General features: G+C 52.9%; 1 protein-coding gene across 2 annotated transcripts; it reads right to left on the bottom strand.

Moving 5' to 3' along the window:
* Nucleotides 1-276: 276 nt before the first annotated feature.
* On the bottom strand, nt 277-20038 carry GGT7 (gamma-glutamyltransferase 7). Of its 2 annotated transcripts, none has more exons than XM_068208201.1 (15): nt 19731-20038; nt 16797-17023; nt 15545-15696; nt 14246-14360; nt 13665-13732; nt 12944-13017; nt 12323-12516; nt 10188-10275; nt 9053-9180; nt 6577-6665; nt 5723-5866; nt 5092-5209; nt 4451-4588; nt 3389-3488; nt 277-2477 (listed from the first exon to the last, which is right to left on the bottom strand). In XM_068208201.1, exons 1-15 carry the CDS (start codon nt 19915-19917, stop codon nt 2314-2316), a joined length of 1986 nt encoding a protein of 661 aa, XP_068064302.1. In that variant the 5' UTR covers nt 19918-20038; the 3' UTR covers nt 277-2313. The 2 variants fall into 2 exon arrangements, with proteins under 2 accessions (XP_068064302.1, XP_068064303.1); XM_068208202.1 differs by lacking the exon at nt 19731-20038 and adding an exon at nt 17530-17995.
* Between the last annotated feature and the right edge of the window lie 3500 nt (nt 20039-23538).

Below are 23538 nucleotides of genomic sequence, written 5' to 3' on the forward strand. Positions count from 1 at the left end.
ACAGAAAAAAAAAAAGGAAATAATTTGGAATACCTTTACTTCTTTTAGCTGAAACCTAGGGGCCTAGGTCTCATCTTCTGGTTATTTTAAATTTTCTCTTTTTTTTTGCAATGCAGGCCATGATCCAGCAGAACACTTCAGAACATGCTTTATTTTAAGATTCTGGATAATTGCTGTGAAATTGTAATTTGGGACATAGGAGTGCCCTTTTGAATCGAGACCAAAGTCTTTTACTCCCAAACATATACACAGTGTCCAGCATCAGAAGTTGGCGAATTGAGTTAATAAGGAGGAAATTCATCTTTCAAAGTGTTTTGTGACATTTCATGCAAAGTTCTGCACTGACAATGACTCAACCACGTATTTTGCAGCTGTTCATAGAGAACCTCCATGCCTGAGGGACAGATCTGGGCTGGTACAGACCAGAAACCCTCAGATCATCTCCAGAAAGGTTCAATACACAAAACTGCCTCCTTCCCTTCCCACAGAACCTGGAGAGGTCTGCTCCAAGACACATTTACAAACTCTCCATCCTTGGTCAGTGACCAACTCTAGTGCTGATGACAGAGAAATAAATAGATTTGGTGTCCCTGTGGTGAAGAAAGTCTCTTCTTGGTGGCACAGAACACGTCACAGATATAACATTGTGCTTCCCCTGCCCCAGCTGCAGGCATGGAGGCACTTGGAACAGGAAAGGTTGCTGACGGTCCTGTCATGTGGGACATGTTGTTGACGGTCCTCCTGCTGTGGGAGCAGCCCAGGGTGGGTGGCTGCACGAAAACACCTCTGTTCTCACTCAGCCCAACATGCTTCACCAGGCTGTTCTCAGATCCGCAGCTCTCAGCAACAATTAGTCCAATTATCTGCCCTGTGGCCCTGACCACCCCAAAATCAGCCCATGCCATCGAGTGCCAGAGGGTGGCACAAACAGGGTGTCACAGGGTGCCTGGGGAGTGAGGTTGGGGTGAGTGGTGTGATCACCAAATCAAAGAGCACGACAAACATAAGCATACATACATATATAATATGTACAGTGGCCATGGGTGCATTTGCACCATGCACATCACATTTTAGACCGCAGAAAATGATCAAACTCTGGATTTTTTTAGTGCCAAGTGTCTCTAACTAGCCAGCAAAAAGAGCAGGAAATGTCCAAATGTGGGCTGAATGACCTGGTGCAAATGTAAGCTGGGGTATTCTTCCCTTCTCAACTTCAGACACCAAACGCAAGAGCATTCTTTTATTTTCACTACATGCTGTGGACAGAAAATTATCTCCGTAGTGTTTGGTTTGGTTTGTACTTTTTCTCTCACTCCCTTCAGCTTTTCCAATAGATTCACTAGGACTAAAACACAGAGCTAAGGTACAGCCATTAATTCAGTCAGCAGAAATTCCCAAGCCTCTCTGCAGGAAGGACCCAGGCTTTTGGAACAGACTGAGATAATGCAGTGGAAGGAAAGCTCTGAACCCACCCAAATGCTCTCCATGTGGTCTTCAGTCTGTGATCTGTGGTTTTTCACTGTGGAGTACTGCTAAGATATCTTCAAAAAGTGTCTAAGAAAGTTCAACCTGCTACCATTAATCAGAAATTCACCAGTGAGGAGGCTGAACCTCTGTAAGAAAACTACTGGGGGGTGCACAAGTTAGAGGAAGAAGTTGTTAGAGCTGGTGAAAACCATTGCTCTGGTCACAAAATCAGACTGCCAGTGAGTCTGCGCAGCAACTGGATCCAAAATATTTACTGCCAAAATTCAAGGTATGTAGTGATATGGGCACAGGAACTTCCCTGGGATGCTGCACGCTGGCAAAAATCAGCTGGCCCAGGTGGAGTATTAGAGGACTCTCCAATATTCCAGCTGCAGGCATCTACAAACACTACATCAGGCTGTATTAATTACTGGCTTGCACTGGAAGCAAAGAAGGAGCTTGGGAAAGACAGACAGATGAGGATAATCATCATCAATAATAACATCAGCGGCAGCAGCTGTTTTTTCCCTTGCTCATGTTCCTGATCCCTAAAAGTAAGATGCTGGCTAGAACTGGGCTTTGGAAAGACTGAACTATTAGCAAGACTGCCAAAAGAAAAGTGCTCCTGCCACTCCTGTAACAAGGATGGGGCTGCTTGCAATCCAAATAATTGAAAAATAAAAAGAGAGATGGATGTTGCAGCTGCCGACTCCTCTGGTGCTGTCGGGGTGGGGAGTGCAGAACACCTTCCCAGCACTGTGGGGGCTGGAGAAGGGGCCACTTCAGAACATGCACATCACAGGGCTGTGTGTCAGCCTTGGTCACAGAACACGGCCCTGGGAGCTGCTACAAGATCGTGGCTCCGGCAGCATCTGCACTCCTGGGGTCCTTCAGGCCAATGATGAAACTGTTGGTTCTCCTGGCCCCGTGAACCAGGGACACCACGGGGACTTTATCCACCTGGTGGCCCCTGGCCTCAAGAAATTCAATATCTTCTTCAGGAAACTCACCTGCAGGGATTTGAAAAGAGTTGGTAACTGAAACCAGTGATGCACTGCTGGGGCCTGCAGTAGGGGGAACCTGCCTGCTGCCCCTTCACAATGTCCAAACTCACAAATTAGGACCTTGTGAAGTTTCAGATTTAATTCCATTTTAGTTTCCAGGTCTGCAGGGCGCACTGCAGGACAGATCCTATTTAGATTTTCCTCTGAAATGGGAAAGACCAGAAACTTTGGCTATTTGGTGTGGAATGAGAACCAAATTTCACTTATGGTTGGCTCTGGTGAAGTTTGAGGCAGTGTGAAAAACACCAAATAGACTAAGGCTTACAGTAACAAGGACAAGAGCTGACAGTACAGACTGCAGAGTGCCAGCACTGATGCTGTGATTTCAGCACTCTCAAGCTACAGGCCTTTCCATAAGCCTTGCCTTCTTCCCAGCTGCTGGATTTAAGGGACATGGACTGAAAAGTGAAGGAATATAATTTATGTCAGTGGGAATAAAGCGCAGGAAGATTTGAGCACGTCTGGGTGAAGTTGAGGCTGCAATCTTGTTGATTTAGATATTGTCCATGGCACCTGATCTTCAGAAAGATTTAAGGACAGGACAAGGCCACTGCCAGGAGATGAGCTGGGACAGAGGGAAGGCTGGGGAGAAGCACCTGACAGAGCTTGGAGAGGTGGTGCCAGAGGGGTCAGGAAGCATTTCCAGGACAAGAGGGAAAGGACCTGGCTCAACAAAGGCTCCAAGCTTTGAAGAAGTTGAATTCTGATTTTTGTCTTCCCCAAAACCCTCCACAACCCTGGGGACCCTAGAACATGGTGACCTGTGGTGCTTCCATTGCAGTGTGCTAGGGAAATCCTGTTAATTTCCTAAATTTGCTGGATTTGTAGGCAGCACCCCACCCAGCACCCATACTCACTGTCAACCTGCAAGGTGTTGGACTGAAGCTGGGGGTGAAGTCGACCGAGTGACAAACTTTCACTCAGATTCTTATTAAACGTTAAAACATTTACCAAAACCTGCAAGAGAATAAATTATCCTCAATAATAAAAAAGCTATGAGAATAGGAGAAGCCAACTTCTTGAGCATCCCCCAAATTGGTGGCTCCAACATCTGCACCTGCAGCAGGCAAAGGAGATTTTGAACCATTTATTAAACTGCATGAACTGCTTCAGGGGTGTGCACACACTAAGAGGTCCTTGGAATGTGGCCTGTATGTTGTTGCTTGTAAAGCAGGACATTTTCAGGATAGCATGGGCTTTTTGTCACATAGTTCCTGCTAAACTAGCAGGGTTGTGTGTCTGGAACATGATGTAAGCTCTAAAGAAGTGTTTGTTACAGCCAAAGCTCAGCATGTGACTTCTCCAAACAAAGCACTTGGAAGCAGTTCTTGGCTTTGGTTTTGCTCTGAATAATGCTTTCCAAAAGGTAAGGAAATTGGGAGCCCTTCTCAGGCTTTTCCTTTCAGCAATCCATTTCTGCTGTACATGCAATCAAGCTCTTGGCAAGTACTTCACCTCCTTACAAATCATAAATTAGGAGGAACTGCCCAATTTATATTCAGTGTTGAGCTGGAAGAATTCAGTTGGGAATGCCCTAAAAGGAGCTTTTCATGTGGAAAAGGGCTAAAGGGCTGCCAGTTTCCTGCAATTCGCTGAATTAAAAAATGCTCCTTTTTTCCTTAATCATCCTTAAGATGAGTTTTGAACAGGTATTAGAACGACAAAAACCATTATAGATTTTGCCAAAACACTCCTCCTCTGCAGTTATGAGTGATGCCACTAGGAAAGGTGCAAGAAAAGTAAACTGGTAACCCTTAGAGATTTGAAGTACCCAAATTGTGGAACTGGTGACACCAAAGATTGAACCAGTAACCTGTGGCCACCGGTTTTGACCCAGCCTGGGACAATTAGGAAGGGAAAGGAGGGGACCCTCCTCAGCCTTGAGCTGAGCAGCTGCTCTGGGAGGACACGGCACTGACCTGGACAATGCTGCTCAGGCCTCTGTCCCCGTTGTTGGCTCCCAGGCACAGGTAGGTGCCACACATCCCCTCGGAGGGCCTCACGATGGTGGGCAGCAGGAAGGACCGCGGCCGCTTCCGAGGCTGAAGGAGGTTTTGCTGCAGTTGAGGAAAAGTTGCGCCAAAAAATGTCAACAAGCCAACTCTCCCACAGAAGAAACATGGAGCTCATCACCCTCTTCCAAAGAAGAGGGTTTTACAATGCATAAGGCAGCCCTGGAAGCCGTCAGGACAGCCTGCATTTGTTTCTTTCCAACCCCTGAAGATATTTTTCCTGCTACTTGTTACTTTTTAACCTGAAGAGCAACAGTTCATGAAGAAAGTGCTTAATGCAAGTCCACCTTGTAACTTAAAGTGCATCTGGGCTGCAGGGAAAGTAGGTAACAGTGTTGTTTGATAATTCTGCATGGTAATAATAACTAATGGACACAGAGCCCTCTGTTTTCTCACTTTCAGTGGCTCATATAATGAAAAATAGCAGCTTTCTACATGCTGCTGTCTCTGTTATTAATAAGGCATTAAATAGTTCCACTGTTGTGAAGATGAGAATAAAATTGAAAAAAAAAAAAGGTAAATAAAGAATTTGTCATGTCATTCATTACCAGCCTGGGAATGGAGTGGTTCATTGTTGTATTTTGCCAGGAGAAGTCCAACATCTGGCTGTTCAGGAGGATTCCAGAGGGTGTTACTATTCCACTGCCAAAGGGACGATTCAAAGAACTGAAAAGAAACACAAGGAAATTTCATAAAAATCATCTCAGAGATTTTTGTACACCTCAAGGCTTTCAGGGCTCCAACTTTCTGTCCCACCTTGTCTTGACAGAGATTCTTTGATGGTTCTCTAGGGCTGGTGAGATTGAGGAGAGACCAACGCACTTCGGAGCAGGAGACACGTATGCCACAGCAGCTCTGTCCCTCCCCATGTTTGAGGATTCCCCTTGCTGTGATGGATCTGCCTCCATCAGCCCTACCTTTGCCACCACCTCTCCCCAGGGAGCAGGTACAGGCCACTGCAGCCATATTCCATTGTCAGAGGGCTCTGAGACTGCACAGGGCAGAGCAGCACCAGCCCACACATCTCAGTCCCACTCTTCCATTCCTCTGCTGCAGGATTGACTAGGACAGAGCAGCCTGGCTCTTCCAGGTCTGATCCCACCCTGTCCTGCTGAAACCTACTCCCTCCTCCCTGCTCCCACCCCGAGCTGTTGTGGAAGGAAGAGGCCAAGCCTTTACCTCACCACGGCGACGATGAAGTCGTCGGGGCCCATGACCAGGACCTGGCTGGCAGCGGCCCCGCTCTTCACAGGGGAGTGAGGCATGGACAGGAAGGACTGGGAGTCATTGATCAGCTGGCGCAGGGAATTGGCTTCTGATTTACTTCAGCAAGGAGGGAGGGAGAGAGGAAAGCAAGCCGTGAGCCTGGGGAGCTGGACGTGTCCTGGTGGCTCTACACAGCTAGGGCCGGGTGTCCCCAGGGGGCTGCAAAACGACAAGGGGCTGCTTTGGTTCACCCCGAGGAAGGAAGGGGTGACAAGGTGGCTCAGTCTGCACAGACAGGCACTCAGTCTGCCATGAACCTCCAACGGCTCTGTCCACCCCTGTTTGCCCTCACCAGGAGTAAACCCACCCCCAGTGGCCAAGGTGACAGCTCTGAGGTGGGAAGCTGGGCTGAAAGCCCAGGCCTGGCCTCTCCTGCCCATCTGGGTGTTCTGCAAGGCCCTGAGCCCCACAGAGGGGCAGGGAGAGGCAGAAGTGGCATGTGTGGCCATGCCCACAGGGATGGCTGTTTGTCTAACCCACTCAAAGGGAATGTTTAAAGGTGTGGCAAACTGGGAGGAACCCTCAAGCTCAACCTGGCTCCAGGAAACCTCTGAGTGAGGACATCCTGTGACCCATCCCCAGAGCCCCGTGCCTCTGATCAGCTGGGATCCTTTCCCGTGTAAAAGAATGAGCCTGGGAGGACACTCAAGGTCTGACCTTTCCTTCATAAAACAGAGGCAGAAAAAGCTCAGGGCACAGCACACCCAGGAACAATATCCAACCCACACATCCTTCAACTGTCACCTGCCTGTCCTCCTCAGACGTACCTCACCATGCCTTCTGCTGTGTGAGTGACAGACACGTCACCAGACGGGTCTCCCAGGTTGCTCGCCAGACTCAGGGCTATTTTTAGTGTCTAAAGAAAGAAAGGAAAGTAAGGAGAAGAGGAGGAGAGGAAAAGAGGAGGAGAGGAGGAAGAGAAGGAGAGGAAAAGAGAGGGGAGGAAGAGAGCAGGAAGAGAAGGAGAGGAAAAGAGAAGAGAGGAAAGGAGAGGGAAGGGGAAAGGAAAAATATTTATGTGGCCCTGGAAATACAACTTCTGATCCCCCAAACTAGAAGAGGTTTCTGGTGTCCTGTGTGTTGGCTAAAGCTTATGAAGAAAAATTACCAGACGTCTTGGTTCTGGGAATACCTCAGTGCAAAGGACTGCCACATGTGAGTATGGGAACCAAGGAACCTCAGTCCAGCATGGCAAACTGTGCTGGAGGAGCCAAGTGAATCCAGCAGCATTTGTGCAACCACAGAATCACAGAATGGTTGGAGTTGGAAAGGACCTTAAAGCTCATCACATTCCACCCCCCTGCCATGGACAGGTACACCTTCCCATGTTTCTCCAACCTGGTCTTGAATGCTACCAGGGCTGTGGTAGCCACAGCTTCTCTGGGCAACCTCTGCTAGCAGCTCACCATTCTCATATAGGGAAGAATTTCTTCCCTATATCACATCTAACCCTGCCCTTTGGCAGTGGGAAGCCACAAGTGCAACATCCCTGGCCGGAGCTGATGTCCAGCTCAGTGGTTCAGCTTCATTGCCACCTGGCACACAGGGTCTCCAGGATGCCATTTACCTTCTCTTTCCATTCCTGAGTGGTCACCACAACAGCAGAGACCAGACTGAATCCCAACGGGACAGGGGGTGCTGGGCTCGCTGCTGCCTCTGGACCCCAGCTCTGCTGGCCCAGCACCAGTGAAATGAGCTGTTCTGCTCCCCAGCTGCTGGCTGTAAACCATCCAAAGGGCTTGAACAGAAAGCATCAGTCCCAGCACACATCAGGGGATGTTGGCGCAAAAGGAGGAAAAGATCTTGTTTCTCAGACATGCAGAATCCAGCCTGAGCCAGTCCATTGAAAATGGGAAGATGCAATTTCAAAGGACATGGTTTATCCAGCCCTAGGACCACAGCTCTAGGACCACAGCATAGCCAGGGCAGAGCCATAAGGATCTGCCCCTCAGCCAAGCCAGCCTTGAGAGAGAAAGGCTGAGCAGAAACACACTCAACATTCAGCTGGCAGGTTGTGCCATGGTCGCTCAGGATCCAGAACAGCCCACTCCCCTGCAGGCAGCCAGCGAGATGTGACTGCTGGTCTGGAATGTGCCACACAGCAACAGCTTCTCCTTGGTTATCAACTGTGTGGAGAGTAGAATGTGACAAACCTCTGGAGAAGGCAGCATTTCCATGGAGCAGTGTCCTGACTACCATGCCGTGTCAGGGGAACAAGAGCTTGGAGGCCAGGGAAGAGCTCCATGGAAACAGCAGAGCACTTCCACTCCAGAGGTTAAGGAGCTCTTAACCTTGGTCCTGGTTGTCCCAGGGCTGGATACCTGAAGCTGGCCTAGCACCGAACCTCAGCCATATGTTTACCTGTGGGACCCAGGCAATCAGGGTTACACATCTCCTGAAGTGACTGCCTTGGAGCTGGAGTTGCTGCTCCAGGATAACCAGCAGGTGAAACTCCTGGCAGAGGAAAGAGATTCACCCAAAGCTTCCTGAAGAAAGCTCAAAAATGACTCAGGTGAGTCAACCTCCTGTGCCTCTGCATAGTGTATAACATCTCCAGTTGCTGCATTTTTGCTGAGACACTTCCAAGCACCCATTGTCCTGTCTGCTACAAGGATGTAGTTAAATCCTCAGTTAAAATTCCCAGCTCATAAAGCCCAGCTGTGGATCTGTGGAACATCTAAGACCACAACTCTGCTTACAGAGCAGGAGACATGATAGCACTTGCTCAACGTCCTGGAAAGCTGCAAGGTTTTGGCAGGACAGTCCTAAATACTGGAAAAATTCTGGACTTCAGAGATCAGGAGGTGGGCAAAAATGAAAACTTTTTTAATATGTGAAGTATTGGGTCAGTTTTCCTTGTCATCACCGTGTAGAGGCTTTTCTTGCAGCACACCTTGCAGTGCCCTTGGATGCTCTGCAATGGCCAGGGCCACTGGAACTAAGAGGTGGAGGAACCACCTCTTGATGGAACCATCCTCAGGTGCTGTGGGGTCATTCTGCAGAGATGATTGTATACAAGAAACGGACAAAGCCACAGCGTGCTCTGAAAAAGCTCTTCCTAAGCAGGAAAGATCCTCCTGCTCAGCCTCTGAGACAGCAGCACTGCCCAGTTTTACATATTAGCAGTCTATTTGCTCATTCTCCTCTGGGAATTACCTATAAACATTTTTGTACAACCACAAAATAAATAAATCATTCTCTAGCAGCACAACCAATTCAGGCAAATGTTGAACCTCCTCTTACCTCTGCCATCCAGTGCAAGGTATTCCCTCTGGATCCTTGCCTTGTGATGTTAAAGCCCTCGAGGATGTTCAGTGCTGAGATCAGTGCAGGACCTGCATGTGGAGGTGGGGGGGTGAAAACAAGGTGCCCTGTGGAGGGAAGAGAAGAGGAATGAAGCTGCTTTTGCCAGACACCATCCAGTGAGAACACTCGTCCATGAGGACAGGGAAACCCTTCCAGATTCGAGGGGAAATAATAGAAAACAACATGATTTGAGAAGAGTTTCCCAGAACAGCCCTGTTCTATCTTTCTGTTTCTTCATGAAGGATGAAGGAAGCCCAAACAGGGATGCTTTTTTTACTTCTGAAATTCAGTTCTTATTGGTTGGCTGTTGGTTTCTGGACTGCAGTATGGAAGAATGGAGAAGGAACCAGAATGGTTTAGGTCGGAAGGGACCTTAGAAGTCATCCAGTGCCACCTCCTGACACCTTCCACTATCCCAGGCTGCTCCAAGCCCTGTCCAACCTTGAGCACTTCCAGGGATGGGGCAGCCACAGTTTCCCTGCGCCAGGGCCTCACCTCCCTCACAGGGAGAGATTGCTTCCTAACATCTATTCTAAATCTCTTCTCTTTTAGTCTGAAATCATACCCCTTGTCCTGTCACTATCTGCCCATGCTAAAAGTCACATTCCCTCATTTTTATAAACCCCTTTTACATACTGGAAGGCTACCTAAAAAATTTGCAACATTACAGCTATAAGGAGGGTAAATACAGGGACTGCTAGAAAAGAATGACATTTTAGAAACTTCTTGGATAAAGTTAGCTTTTTTCCCTTTGGGAACTGTCTTTAGCTGTAGGTCCAGCTTCGAATGAGATATTGCATCAAGATATGACCATGTTGCCTCTTTAGACTTTCAAGGGAAAAAACATTTCAAAGTGCTGAAAATCTCCTGAACTGCCCATGATGCATCAGTGTCAGCAGGGAATAGCAGGAAACTCTGGAAAGCCTTTCTACAGACATTTCAGCACAGCTTTGACTTTCTGCAGACATTTCAGCACAGCTTTGCCTGCAACTCTTGTTCAATGCTGTTGCCACCCCTTGCAAAGTGAAGAAAACCTTCCCCTGGCACTGCACGGCGATGGGTGAGGGTGTACCTCGATAGATTGTGTGCACAGGGTCCTCCACAGTGACACTGTAATTGTTGAAATCTTCCTCCACCAAGACTCCTCCGTAGTTGTGGACCTGCACGAGAGCAAAGCAGTGCACACTGAGCAGGCTGGGTCAAGGCCCTCTGTGCTCCTCGTGTTGCCCCAGGGCAACACACCCCTCAGTGTCAAACACACTCCACTGAGATTCCTGAGCCGAGTGCCAGGTTCCTTAGGGTACCCTGGAAATCTGTGCTTTCACAGCCCTGATGACCTGGCTCACTGTTCAGCATCGCAGGAAGGCTCTGCACTCCCCTCCAAAAGCTCACCCACCTCAATGGTGCTCCCAGGACATTCTGTCTGCCCAGGAAGATGGGCACTGGTCCTGTCCTGCAGCCTTCCCTGCCCTGGCTGGCAAACAGGAGTGTGTTAAGGGGTATTGAATACTGCCAGGGTTATGGATCCAGGAGACAAGGAGCTTGTGTGTAGCAGGTGGCCATCACTAGAAATCTCAACTAAGAAAATCACCATTCCCACCCTATTTGAAATTATTTCAGCTGACAGTGGGTCTGCTGTAGCCTTGGTCTTCCTGTAAGATTTCTGTCAGAGGTACAATGCACCAGGGTTGGTACAGGAAAGATGGGCCATTCCCTCCACTGCAGGTCTTCTGTGGTTGAGTCATGATGGAGATGAGGGAGGACCATCAGAGGGTGGTGGGGCACTGACCAGGCTCCCTAGAGAATGGGCATGGCCCCATGGCTGCCAGAGCTCCAGGAGTGTTTGGACAATGCTCTCAGGGAGAGGGTAGGATTGTTGAGATGCCTGCATGATCTGATCTCTAACCCAGATAGCTTCATGGGCAGCAGAACTCCTCTGGCAAAACTGAATGAATCACTGGAGAAGGACAGCTAATGCAGGGCATGCTGTGGGGCCAGAATGTCAAGCAACCCCAAAGCTGCTAAAGATGTCTCTCCTACTTGGGATCCCTGTTTCCTTCCCAGAGAAAAAGCTGGTTGAACCCCAGGGCTGTGCTGAGCCAGGACCTGGCTCCCCAGACCCAGCCAGTGGGGAATGAGGCACAAGGAGCAGAGAAAGGGGAAGAAGTCCCAGTCAGCCACACACTGCAAGACATCCCAAATTCCCCAGAGAGCACTATTTTGCACCTGTGCCTGGAAGCAAAGAGTGGATGTTTTGGAGCTGTTGATTTCACCAGATGGATGCCCTCCCTGTGCTGGAACAATAAACACTCTGTGAAAGCAGCACTCTGCTCTGCAACCAAAGCTGGAACTGTGCACTGGATCCCAGAGCTTGTCAGGGTCTTCAGTGTGGCAACCCTAGGCCTTGCTCCTCCACAGGGAATTTGTGCTTCCCTGCGGCAGCCCCCAGGTCAGGGGAACACGGTGACAAAGCAGGGTTTAGCTGTGGGGATGCTCACAAGTTTGGGACGCTTCCTGCTCCTCATCCTTCACCTCTGCTATATTCAGGTAAACTGTAGATTTCCAAACACAGAGCCCACAGATGTCTGAGGCTTGACTGGAATGAAAACATTCTAGATTCTTGATGAGCTATTGAAGGAGCATCACTTGAGCCACTGTGGCTCAATAAAATGGTGCTCCAACTACCCCGAGTGCAGCCACAGACATAAAAGTTGTTATGGTTTGTTGGGGGTGTTTTTTTACCAGAATTACTTTGTCTGTTCTGATATTTTTTCCAGAGCACCTCTAACAGGAGTTAAACTAGGGCAACCCCAAGTGGGACCAAGCCTTTCTAATCCTCTGCTCACAACACTCAGTGTTTTTTAAACCATCTTCCTGGAGTCTGTATCCTACAGTCCCATTAACCACAACAACTTGTTTCTCAACAGCCTCTTGTTCTGAGGGAAAAGGCTTTGTCACCCAAGTGAACAGAGCCCAGAGCCCAAAATTATTTTTGTTTTCCTTCCAGATTGTCCTAGTTATAGAGGAAATGTAAGTTTAACTTCTGTAAACTGTGGAAATGGCCTGTGTGTTACTCCCACCACTGCAGGGACAGGAAAGGAGCCATCTGTCCCCATCATTGTGCTGTTACTTGGCTTATCTCCAGTTTGTCACCTTAAGCAGGTGGCAGCCCCAGGCCAGCAGGTGCCAGAGGCAGTCCTGGCTCACCTCAGCGATCATCTCCTGGGTCAGGTTTCCTCTGTAGAAGGCTGACACCCCTTCTGCCCCCAGCAGCTGCAGCACGGCCGCCAGGTCCAGGCGCCGGACGAACATGCCAGGCAGCAGGGGCTGCCCATCCGGCAGGAAGATCTCCTGGAATCGCTCCGAGTAGTTCAGGTCCTTCAGTTCACTCAGGGCTTTGGCTGTGGGTGAGAAGGGGAAGGACATCCAGAAAAAGCAGGGGTCAGGAAGGCACAAAGTAGCTGGAGTCACTGTGCACCTGATGGGGATGTTGGAGGCCTGCTGCTGCCTCAGGCCCTAGAGGGGAGCTGGATCATTGGTCCTTTGGAACTGGGAAAGAAACCCAAAGAAACCCCAGCATCCTTCCCTGCCTGGCCCTGGGCACTGCCCAGTGTGGCTGCTCTGCCCTGGCACTGGCTACTCATGGCAAAGGGCTCCTGTTTGGCCGCCAGCACGCTGTCTCCTGGCAGACTGTGGCTCATGCTTTGCTCAGCTCCCAACACCATCCAGTCTCCACGTCCACAAAGCCCTGATTTCCCATGACTAACCCCCTGCATCCCCAGCTGCTTTGCACAGTGAACTGCCCTGAGCTGCCCATCAGGTACTCACCCAGGTCATGTGTGACATTAAAGCCGTTCTGGGCGACACCGGCCGTGAGACCCAGCAGCTCGGACCACGGGAGTCTGCCAAGGGAGAGAGGACAAGGAGAAATGGGCCTTGGAGGGGTGCAGTGGGGAAGGGTGGAAGCAAACACAGGGCTTGGCTCTGCAGTCAGGGGCTCCTGGGAGACCAGGCTGCAGGGCCAGCAGTGGCCAAAAGGAGCACTGAGCTTTCAGTGCTTGTGTTTCTCCTGAACAGGATCATGTCAGTGCTCCAGGATGTGCCCCAGAGAGGAATGGCAGTGCATGGATGGGGTAAGGGATGGCTCAGCAGCAAAAGCTCAAGCCAGGCTCTGGTTGTGAGCAAGTCATTCAGATCCCTCCGTATCCCAACAGAGCACCAAGGACAGGCACGCCTCTTAGGATCCAGCTAAAGAGAGAATGAAAATGTACAGACATGCAAGGCCATGTGCTGCAGCTCAAACAGAACATTTATTGTACATCTTCTTAGCCAACAGTTCACTTTGCAGAAAACATGACCAAGCTGAATTTTCTCTTTTGTACATGAAATAGCAAAAAAATAAACATCTCTTTCAACACAAGCCTCCAAGTACCTCTTAGCTAATGGTTTTGACTGATGGCTGAGAACATGGTCTGATGGCAAGGGCTCATGTGCTTCCAGCTTCTCACAGGGACCCCAGGACACAGTCTGTGCCAGCCTCATGTCTTACCTGCCGTGTAACTGGTGTGCCTTGTGCATTCCTTGGATCATGCCTGGCACCCCCACGAGCAGACCTGGCTGTAAAACAGGAAGGACAAAAAGGAAGAGAGTAGTCTCCTTTCCATGAGGACGTGGTCACCAGCCGCAAGGGGAGATGTAAATCATGTTTACTTTGGAATTATCTGCATAGTTAGGAGAGAGGAAGAGGTCTGCAGCAACACACTTTACTACGGAATAAAAGATTTTGGAAGGAGAGGGGCGAATTCAATCTTGTTCTCAACCCAGTTTGTTCAGGAAAGATAACTCAGCAGAACAACTTTTGATCATGCTCCTTCCTGGGGCTCTTGTTCTCCCAGCACCCTGCTGCCACAGAGATGTACCTCTTTACTCTCCAAAGCTCTTCAGGCATTTTGAGGCTGAAAAATAAGTGTTTTTCCTAGATTCTCCATATCTGTAGGGCCCAGGATCTCCCATGATGAGAGAGACCTCTTGTTGCTTTGCTGGGCATCTGCCCCTCAGCCTGAGAGCTGGAGGGAGGAGAGCTGGAGACAACATCCCTGGAGACAAGGGCTGTGGGATACTGGTTCTCACCTTGGTGTCCTGCTGCAGGTCCTCTTCCAGTGGGATGCCCAGGGGAGCCACCTCTCGGAAATCGATCACCCAGCTCCTGTTCTTGCGGATGTCGTGGACCAGCATCACCCCGCCCCTGCGGCGAGACAGGGTCAGGGCGTGGCACTGGCTGCTCCTGCAACAGCCGCGGCCGTATTGCTTGGGGGACACTGAGGCCAGGGCCGGTCCAGTGAGACAAGGAGCCCTGTGGCAGGTCACCAGACCCAGCAGGGCCACGGGGTGGCTGGAGTAGCAGGGAATGCTGCTGTCCTTCCCTAGGGCACACACCAGGACAGCCAAGGCAGGGCTGGTGTGGGACACGGGCAGCTGTGTGCTGAGCCTGGTGAGGCTGGAGCAGTCCCTGCCTGCCTGGCTAGGGAGCCACTGGCTCTGTTCCACTGCCAGGTTGGGATCATCTGGGATTTTCTTTCTAATCTGAGCAACAAAAGAGGGTATTTGCTTACAGCAGCAATGGGTGGTGCAGCTGGAGCAGTGATCAGGTGGCCTTGGTTTGTGCAACGCTCCTGAGCCCTCCTGCAGGGCCAGGAGCATCAGGCTCACGTGGATGCCACCCTGGGAATGAGGGCTGTGAGAAGGACACCCCTCTCTGGCAGCTTCCTGGAGCTGGGCTCAAACCTTGGCCTCAGGAGCAGAGCTTGTGGAAGGCAGGACTTAGGCTCTGAAAGCACTGGGACTGAGCCTGGGTTGTTTGTAGCTCCTGGCACAGCTCACGTAAGTAGGGGACCGCGTCTCCCTCTGCCCCTCGCCAGCCCTCTCAAGCCTGGAGCTTGGATGGTCCCTGCAGCCACGACAGCAGAAACAATTCCCTGCCTGGGGGTCTCTGTCCTGTGGACACATCCACTGCCTGATGTCAGAGCCCTGGCACCACACCCTGAGCCTGGCACTGCCACAGAGGCATTTCTCAGCTGCGGAGGGACTTTTGACAAGGGCAGATAGTGACAGAACAAGGGGAAATGGCTTTACACTGACAGAGGGCAGGTTTACATCAGGTATTTAGAAGAAATATTCCTCTGTGTGAGGGGAGCTGGTAGGGGAACCAGGCACTGGTTCCCAGGCTGCCACATCCCTGGAAGTGTCCAAGGCCAGGCTGGACAGGGCTTGAAGCAACCTGGGATAGTGGAAGGTGTCCCTGTCCATGGCAGGTGGTGGGACTGGATGGGCTTTAAGGCCTCTCCAACCCAAACCAGTCTGGGATTCCATGAAACCACTCCCTTGAGGACACCCGAAGACAAGGGCAGAGGGCGAGTGCCCCACACTTACCCTCCCAGCCCCGAGGTGTGGGGGTTGATGATGCCGGCGCAGAGGGCCGAGGCGATGGCCGCGTCCACCGAGGAGCCGTGCCTGGCCAGCACGTGGGTGCCCAGCGCGGTGCAGCGCGCGGCGTCCGTCACCACAGCGCCGCGGTGGAACAGCTGCCGGACACAAGAGGGCTGTGCTGGGCAGTGCTGGTCCTGCCCAGGTCTGCACCCACCAATGTGGCACCTGGGGCCTGGGGCCAGCACCGAGGCCATGGCTGATCCAACAAATGCCAGTGGGAACTGTACGTCCCTTGGCACATCCCCGCTCCAGGGCAGCTGCAGGTAGCCACAGCCACCAGTTCAGACAGCTTTCCACATTCCGTGTGCCAGGCTGGGGGGCCACGTCTCCCTCTGCCCCTCACAAGCCCAGAGCTGTCCCTGTGCTGCAGCCAGGCAGTCACCAGGAACGGGGATACAGCCATAAAGAATGCAGCAGGCCCCCAGACCACAGCTTGTTCTCATCCTTGTGCCAGAGCTGTGCTAATGCAGTCCCACGATATTTTAAAGAGTTGATTTCATCCCTATGACACAAATTGCAGCATCTCAACAAGAGCCAGGCTGGCGTGGGGACATGCAATGACAGAAGGGCCACAGCAGCATGTGGAGATGGTGATGGTGACTCCTGGCTGACTGTGACCCTGGCAGAGGTTCTGCAGGAGGATCCAATCCCGTGGCCATGTTGCCTTGGCTGTGCAGTCTAGCACTGGGCCATGGGACAGATTAGCAGGAGGTTCACCTGTATTTTCAGCTATTTCCCTGCTTAGTCCTGGATCAATCTTCCAGAGGCGAATCTGGGCATGTATGCCCATAATCCATACAACTCTGTCCAAGTGGACAAGATGCCTACTTTTTAACTAAGGATTATTTTCTGAAAGCAGTCCCATCTGGCTCAAACCACAGCTGCAGTCACAGCAGTGGGGTTGTCTGTTCCCCCCCAGCAGCACCCCCAAACCTGTCTGACACACTCCCCCACACCCTGGCCATGGGGCAAGCTCTGAGTCTGGCTCAGCTCCCCAAGCACAACCTCCAGGTTATGCCAGGAAAAGGCTTTCAATCCAATTTGGGGTGGAGCCAGGGGGAGACCCAGGGCCTCACAGACACCAGCCATGGCTCCCCAATACTCCCCTTGCCAAACTGCTGACCAGGAGGAAAGTCAGGGAGCTCTCTCATCTTTGGAGCCAAAGCCCAACCATATAGCCACTGTTTTGTCTTACCTGAGGGTCCCCAAAATAGATCTGCATGATGAGGGCCACAGTGACACCTGTGGCGAAGGTCAGGCAGGCGGTGATGATGATGGTCAGCCCATCCTGCCGGCAGCTGCAGTCTCCTGAGAAAGGGTCCTTGCTGGTCTCCTGCAGAGGGGACACGTCCTGGCTCCCCATCTCTGAGGAGGACGAGGGCAGGCGCTGGAGACGCGCAGACTTCAGGAAGGAGTCTGGGTCTTTGTGGGCAACAGGGAGAAAACAGGTGTGAGTTATTGAGTAACTTGGGGCTCTTATTGCAGTGTTTACCCAGCACTAACATTACACTGAGCCCCTTCCAGCACAGCTATCACCTTCCCTATTGATCCCAGCTCTCAGGAGCCTTTCTGGCTCAGATACTGCTTTGAGTCATTTTACTGATCCTTTTCTTTACCTCTGGTTATTCCAAACTGACTTCCCTGAAAATTAAGAGAGACAAGAAACCCTTGATTTTTTACTCCATTTCAGTCCATTCATCAGCCTTCAGTCATAGGCCCACTCTTATGCTCCATTTGGCGGGATTCTTAACACAGCAAACAGGTCTTTGAAATGCAGCGAGACTGAAGAAGAGGAAATTAAGATATAAAAAAAGAGGCAGTGGCTTTACTTGGAGCTGTGTTTGAGCGAAAGCACCTGACCAAAACAGAGGTAAAGCAAAACATTTGGCCTGGGCACAGAAAATCCCTCTAGGGAAGCAAGGACAAACCTGCAAACCGGAGGCCTTGGAACATCCACTCGCTCCACTGCAGGAAGGACTCTGCTTTAATTCCTTGCTTCCTCTGGCAGATGAGGCCCACTGTGAAATGAAGCCACACACTGGACACCCAGCTCCAAGGTGGCAAGGCAGTGGGGCAGGGGTCTGTTGGGCCTCAGCAGGATGAAAAGGTCTCTTTTTTGCTCTAAAAGATTCCTTGCATCTCTGTGAGTGTCAGCTGCTGCCCTTGTGCTGGGAGAACACTGGCTAAGGATGCCCTGCCCGTCCCATTGCTGCCAGGCACACGGAGCTGCTGGGGCAACTGTGAGGTCGTGCCCATCCTTCATGGGCTCTGAAGGGGACCAAGTAGCTCAGGGCATCATCCAGGGCTCCTGGAAGAATTTTTTCAGAGGTTGCAGTACTCTGTGAATCCATAGTGGAAAAAGAGGGGCACCAAGTGGAAAAGACAAAATGAGAAACATGTCCCTCCATACAGATGTTTCCTATGTTTGGAAAAGGAGAGGGAGTGAGCAGGAAAGCCCACATCCCCCATCAACTGCCTGTCTGTCTGCTCTGGCAGGTGCTGGGCACTGCCCGCCCAGTCCTTGTCATGGCATTAACCTGACCTGGCTGCAGCTCTCCTCAGGCCAGGGAGGGAAGGAGTTTTAATTTCAGTGATGCTGCAACCAGGAGTAAACTCCCACAGCCAGGGAATCCCTCAGAGTGAATTTAATCTCATTTGTGCTGGGAAAGGCTCAGCTTTTGCAGCCTGAGTCTCTGTGCACACACTGAGCTCCTCATGGGCTCATCTGGTCTAAGTGAGCTGGACTGAGTGGGAGGACTGGCTGGTGGCCTCAGTGGGGGCCACAACTGGCCTGGCAGAGGCTGCCATTGGGATGGGATGTCACATACAGCCCCTGGCACACCCGAGTGGGGCCCCAGCCCCACCTGCAGGGAAACAGTGAGGAATGAGCTGGACTCCTCTGCCCAATCCCTCCAGGACACCACCCCTCCGCTCTGGTGACAGGCCAGCCTGGCACGAGGGGACGCGAATACCTAGGAAGCAACTGTGGAGAGGGCAGACCACAGCCCTCCCTCCACGAAGCACCTCCATTCTCTGCCACACACATCCTATTTTTAGTCTCTGTGAGCACTGTTGCATAGGGACAGCAGAGCTGTGGTGTGGGGATGGGATGGGAGCAGCTGGAAGGGGTCACTTGGGAGCAGAAGCAACCCGCACAGCTAATGCACAGCTGCCCATCCCAACACCAGCGTGCACGCTTTGAAAGAGAAGCCACCAAATCCCACTTGGCTTCCGTGGGGCCGTGAAGGAGTCGTGGCTTTATGGGGAGCCAATGCTTTGGAGAACCAGAGCCACCTCAGGTCTGGAGCTGCTGCAGAGGAGACAGCAGAGACTGGAGCTGCTGGTGGGCTCTGCAGGTGCTCCTGCAACAGGTGTCATGAGAGCAGCAGCTCTCTTCTCCAGCCACCCCACCTGCAGGTGCTGGCATTGCCAAAACTGCACCAGATTCTGGCTGTGTGACAAGAGGCCTCGTGCTTCCAGGAGAGCTGCTCCCACACTCCTGCAGGCAGCGGCTTTACCTCGATGGTCAGGAGAGCAAAGGATGGAACGGGCAATGGGAGCTTCACCCGTGGGCACAGTGGGACAGGGCAGAGGGCAAGGGGTGCCTGGGGTTGTGCAGACACGGGCCTGGGGGCTGACAGGCACGGGACCGGGAACCAGCCCCAGGGGTGAAGGGCAATACCGCTTGAAGAAACACGATATGGGGGAGAAACAGCATTTCTCTCAACTATGGAGGAGGAAGCAATCAGTTAAAAATAGGCAGAGGATTTTCTTACACATAAACGATCACCTGACTTTATTCCAGCTGAACACCGGGGGGATGAAGCATCCCGGAGTGAGGGATGTGCAAGGAGCACCCCAGGGCGGGGGGGATGCTCAAGGAGCATGCAAGGAGGCCACGCACAAGTGGTCCAGGCTGGAAGGCCAAGCAGGCTGTGGGAGAGCACATTCCAGGCTACCCTGGGAGCCTCTGTGCCGAACCCCTGGATCTCTGGCTGCCTTTCGTCCCTCAGGGTGAAGGCGGGGCCGGGGCGCAGGGACGGCGGGAGCCGGGGAGCCCCGCTCCGGGCGCGGGGCCGAGGGCCGGGGGTGCCGGGGGCCGCGGGCGGGCTCTGCCGCCGCCCCTCACCCGTGTCCTGCTCGCCCAGGAACGCGTCCTCCTCCTTGCGGGCGCGGAGGCCGCTCTCGGCCGCGCCGCTCGGCTCCTCCTCGGGCAGCCGCGGGAAGCTGGTGATGCTCATGTAGTCCACGGGCGAGCCGGCGGCCAGGGCCCGCTGCCGGCCCGGCACCGCCTCCGCCGCCGCCGGCACTGCCATCGCCGGGCCACCCCGAACCGGGTCACGCCGAGCCGGGAGCCACAGCCGCGCCGGGCCGGGCCCAGCGCTCCCGGTCAAACGCAGCCGCCCCGCGCCGGCCGGGCGGGGCCGCCGGAAGGGGCCGGGCTCAGGGGCGGCTCCTCCCCGGGGCTGGGGGCGCTCCGGGCCGCTCGGGGTGCCGTGTGTGCTGCCGCGGCCGCCGGCACCGGCACCGGCACCGGCACCCGGGGTCGGGCGCGGCTCGGGGCGGAGGAGAGGAGCCGGGCCCCGCTCCAGCCGGGGCTGCTCCGTGGCCCGAGCTCCCCTTCGCCCCTGACCCACACAAGGGGATCAGCCCTGGCCACACCGCACCAGGCGGGTTCCGGGCCAAGCCTCCGGGGAGCTGGATCCGAGATTCCTTCGTCCGCCTCCAGAAGGCTGGAAGAGTTTTCCAGGGGATGTGCATGGACATTATGTCGCTGCCACAGCCAGCCCGTAGCAGGGGGCTCACGTGTCCCCCCTTGTCACGGGGCAAGGGGCCACCAGCACCCAGTGGGACCATCAGCAAGAGATGCTGTGCCATTGCCCCAGAGCGGCCGGGTGTCTGCTCTCCCACAGCCTTCGCTCCATCGCTGGCTGCTCGTGCGAGTGGCCCTCTGGGATGAGAGCTGGAGACCGTGGTTCCCTCCTCAGCACAGGGGGTTTGGGTTGCCGTTTGCAGGTGCAGCTGGCCAGGCTCACCTGGCGCTGGTGGCTCCCTGCTCCTGGCTCCAGCAGCACCGGCACAGGTGTCAGGAGGGGCTGAGCCTGCTGGGCAGCACAGGGAGCCAGCACAAAGCCGGGGGGAGCCCAGATGGGGGCACAGGACCAGCTATGCCTGGGGCAGGCCTGAGCTGTGGTTACCAACAGCTCCCATTTGGCAGAGAGGACTTATATGCGTTGAGGGGCCTGGGTTACATGGATGTTTCTGAGATCAAATTGGCGGAAACATTTAAATTTTCCCCTACACTTCTTCTAGAGATAGACCTAAAAAACACCAGTAAAATAACTGCAAGTTGGAAGATGTTGTTTCTCTCCATGGTCCAAGATTGTGAAAATTCCTTATCCCTGCAACAACACTGGCCTCTCTCGACTTGGCACACAAACTTGTCTCTTTGGCTGCCAGATCTGAAAAAATCCATCTACTGCCCCAATGTATCCTGGACATCTGTTGTTTTGGGAGGCAGAGCGTGTGGAGTGCTGTCTGGATCTGGGGAGGTCACCTGACAGGTACGTGTCCTACTTTCTCATCCTCCAATGAGCCAGCTAATCCCCCGCATGAGCCACTCCACTGGCTCGGTGCTCCTCAACGCAGGGACTTGTAAATATTCCTTTGCTGAGGCACTGGCAAGGTTTTGGTTGTGCCTCCAGCAGCCCGAGGGCATCATGACCATTGCCAGCTATAGTAAATCAATAAATAGGAATAGGGACAGGAGTAGGATAGTTTGGCTTTTGCAAACCAGTCTCAGCCTGCTCCACTTTCAGGCATCTCTCCATTCTCCCCATCCCCAGCAGCTGGAGGGGGTTTCTTCCCCACCACTGCATCCTCTCCAAGGCCAGGAGCTATGTCCATACTGCGTCCTCTTCCACCCACTGCCTGGCAGAGGATCAGCCCACCAACCCAGCCTCTGCCTCTCTGGTGTTTAAGACAAACCCAAGCCACCTCAGCCCCTCTGGCTGGGGACGTGCCACCCGCTCAGTCATGTCACAGCTGGCTCCAGCCTGACCGGCCCCTGGGGTTGTGGTGGGGGAGAAGGTCAGAGCCCCGGTCAGGGAAGGTTAACGTGGCTCTGTCCTGCCACAGATCAGATCCCATGGGCTCTGGAAGGAGCCACGCTGCGGGGGCAGTGGAGTCGCTCCTCAGTGCTGCGTGTCAGCAGTCGGGGACTCTCCCCAAGGGTCAGCACTAAACTCCTCGAGGCTGAGAGCCCTCAGCTCATTGCATAGGGATTGTGCATTCCAGGGGACCCTTCTAAAGTCCTGAGAATTCGTACAGTCACGTAGTTCCAATTCTACTTCCCCACATAAATCTGTATTCAAATGTTGGTTGAGATTTAATTGGTTTCTCTAGATTAATTGGTTTAGAAAAGAAGTTTATTTGAATATATTGTCTCAATATTACAAGCTTTGTGACACCTGTGGGCAGCTGAAAGCCAACAGCTGTGAGCACAGTCTTTGCAAGCTTGGAAATTGACCTGGGGAACTGCAGACATGGTGACACCCCATGAAGAGGACAGAGGCTCCTTGGGGGGTGCTGCCACCCCAACAGGCACTGCTCGGTGCCAGAGGCAGGTCTAGCTGGGCTCTGACAGCTGGGATTGGCAGGACTTGAGATGCCCTCCAACACCCCTTGGCACCCACCCCAGTTTTCTCCCTTTAACACTCACAGTAACTTGCATGAATGTCAGTACATTATGTGCCTGGAGGCCAAGGACACCAGAAACTCCTTTACCAGGTCTGCCACACAAAACACTTGCTGCTCACCTCTCAGCAAGGTTAGGCCAGGGGATCTCTCTCTCCCTCCTGCCAGGGACTGCCTGCTCTTTGCTGAAAGCCAAGGTGATGTTCTGCAGGTCTGCAGCTTAGCAGGGAGCTCCACTGTGGGCAGTGCAGCCTCTGTGTCAGCTCCGTGAGGATACAGCTGCTGCTGGAACTGTATCCCAACAGCTGGGGCTCCCAGCTCAGCTCTCCAGTGCAGGAAGGACATTCTTCCCCCGCCACCACCGAGCTGAGGCGCTATGGCAGCACTGACCCCCACCAGCCTTCGGCTCTTTCCCACCACGGAGTGCAGAGTGCAGAGCAAGCTTGTTGCGCCAGTGTAGAACTGTGAGGGCAGGGGTGCTGCCCAAGCCCTGCTCCTGTCAGCCACTGCTCTCCCGTCCTGCCAGCACCAAACCATGCTCTCCGCTAGACCATTGTGTCAACCTCTCAAATCTCTGCAAGTGCTCCCTGTATTTACAGTTCTCATTGTTTGCAAGATGCTCAGCTCCCTTCCGCTGGCTGCTACATTCCCTTGAGCTTCTTAAAACTAACTCCTTCCTTCATGAGCAGGCACCAAAGATTTAGTTCTCATGCTGACCAGCACAGAGGATACCAGCTCCTAGCCCCTGAGGCACCCCTTAAAACAGTGAAGAGAGAAAAACCTGCAGCTGGGACACAGCAGTCAGTAGATTCTTTACAAGGAGCCTAAAGAGATCCAGAGGCAATGTCTGTTCATGGTCATGATCCTCCTCGGCTCAGGTTCAGCTTCCAGCCACTGAACTGCACTGAACTGTCCAAGGAACTGAGCTGGTGGGAGCACAGGCAAGCAAGGAAGAAGAGCAAAGGGTCAGGGAAGCAGCTCTGCACAGCAGTGCTCCAGGTCCTGCTCCACACCACACCTGAGCACTCTGGAAGGAGCACTGGCTCAGTGTCACAGGGCAGGCACAGTCACTAAAGGAGCAGAACAGCTTGGGCAGTCAACACGGCTTAGCCAAAGCATGCATCTAAGCATTAGCTACCACTGCAAATGCTTCTGGCCTCTTCTCAAAGTGCAGCACAAGAGACCTAAGAATCCCAAAAACTTTACCAGAAAAAATCTGACTCTGAAAGGAATCCCACACA

This window comes from Anomalospiza imberbis, chromosome 17 (assembly GCF_031753505.1).
Source record: "Anomalospiza imberbis isolate Cuckoo-Finch-1a 21T00152 chromosome 17, ASM3175350v1, whole genome shotgun sequence".
Classification (NCBI taxonomy): domain Eukaryota; kingdom Metazoa; phylum Chordata; class Aves; order Passeriformes; family Viduidae; genus Anomalospiza; species Anomalospiza imberbis.

What these genes read in the sequence shown, in the direction of transcription:
- GGT7 (XM_068208201.1), bottom strand. Translation starts at nt 19,917, where the DNA reads ATGGCAGTGCCGGCGGCGGCGGAGGCGGTGCCGGGCCGGCAGCGGGCC. An exon ending in TGTGCACACAATCTATCGAG is followed by an intron (nt 9,181 to 10,187) that starts GTACACCCTCAC and finishes TTCCCTCCACAG; the next exon opens with GGCACCTTGTTTTCACCCCC. An exon ending in GCCTGAGCAGCATTGTCCAG is followed by an intron (nt 3,489 to 4,450) that starts GTCAGTGCCGTG and finishes ATTCTCTTGCAG; the next exon opens with GTTTTGGTAAATGTTTTAAC.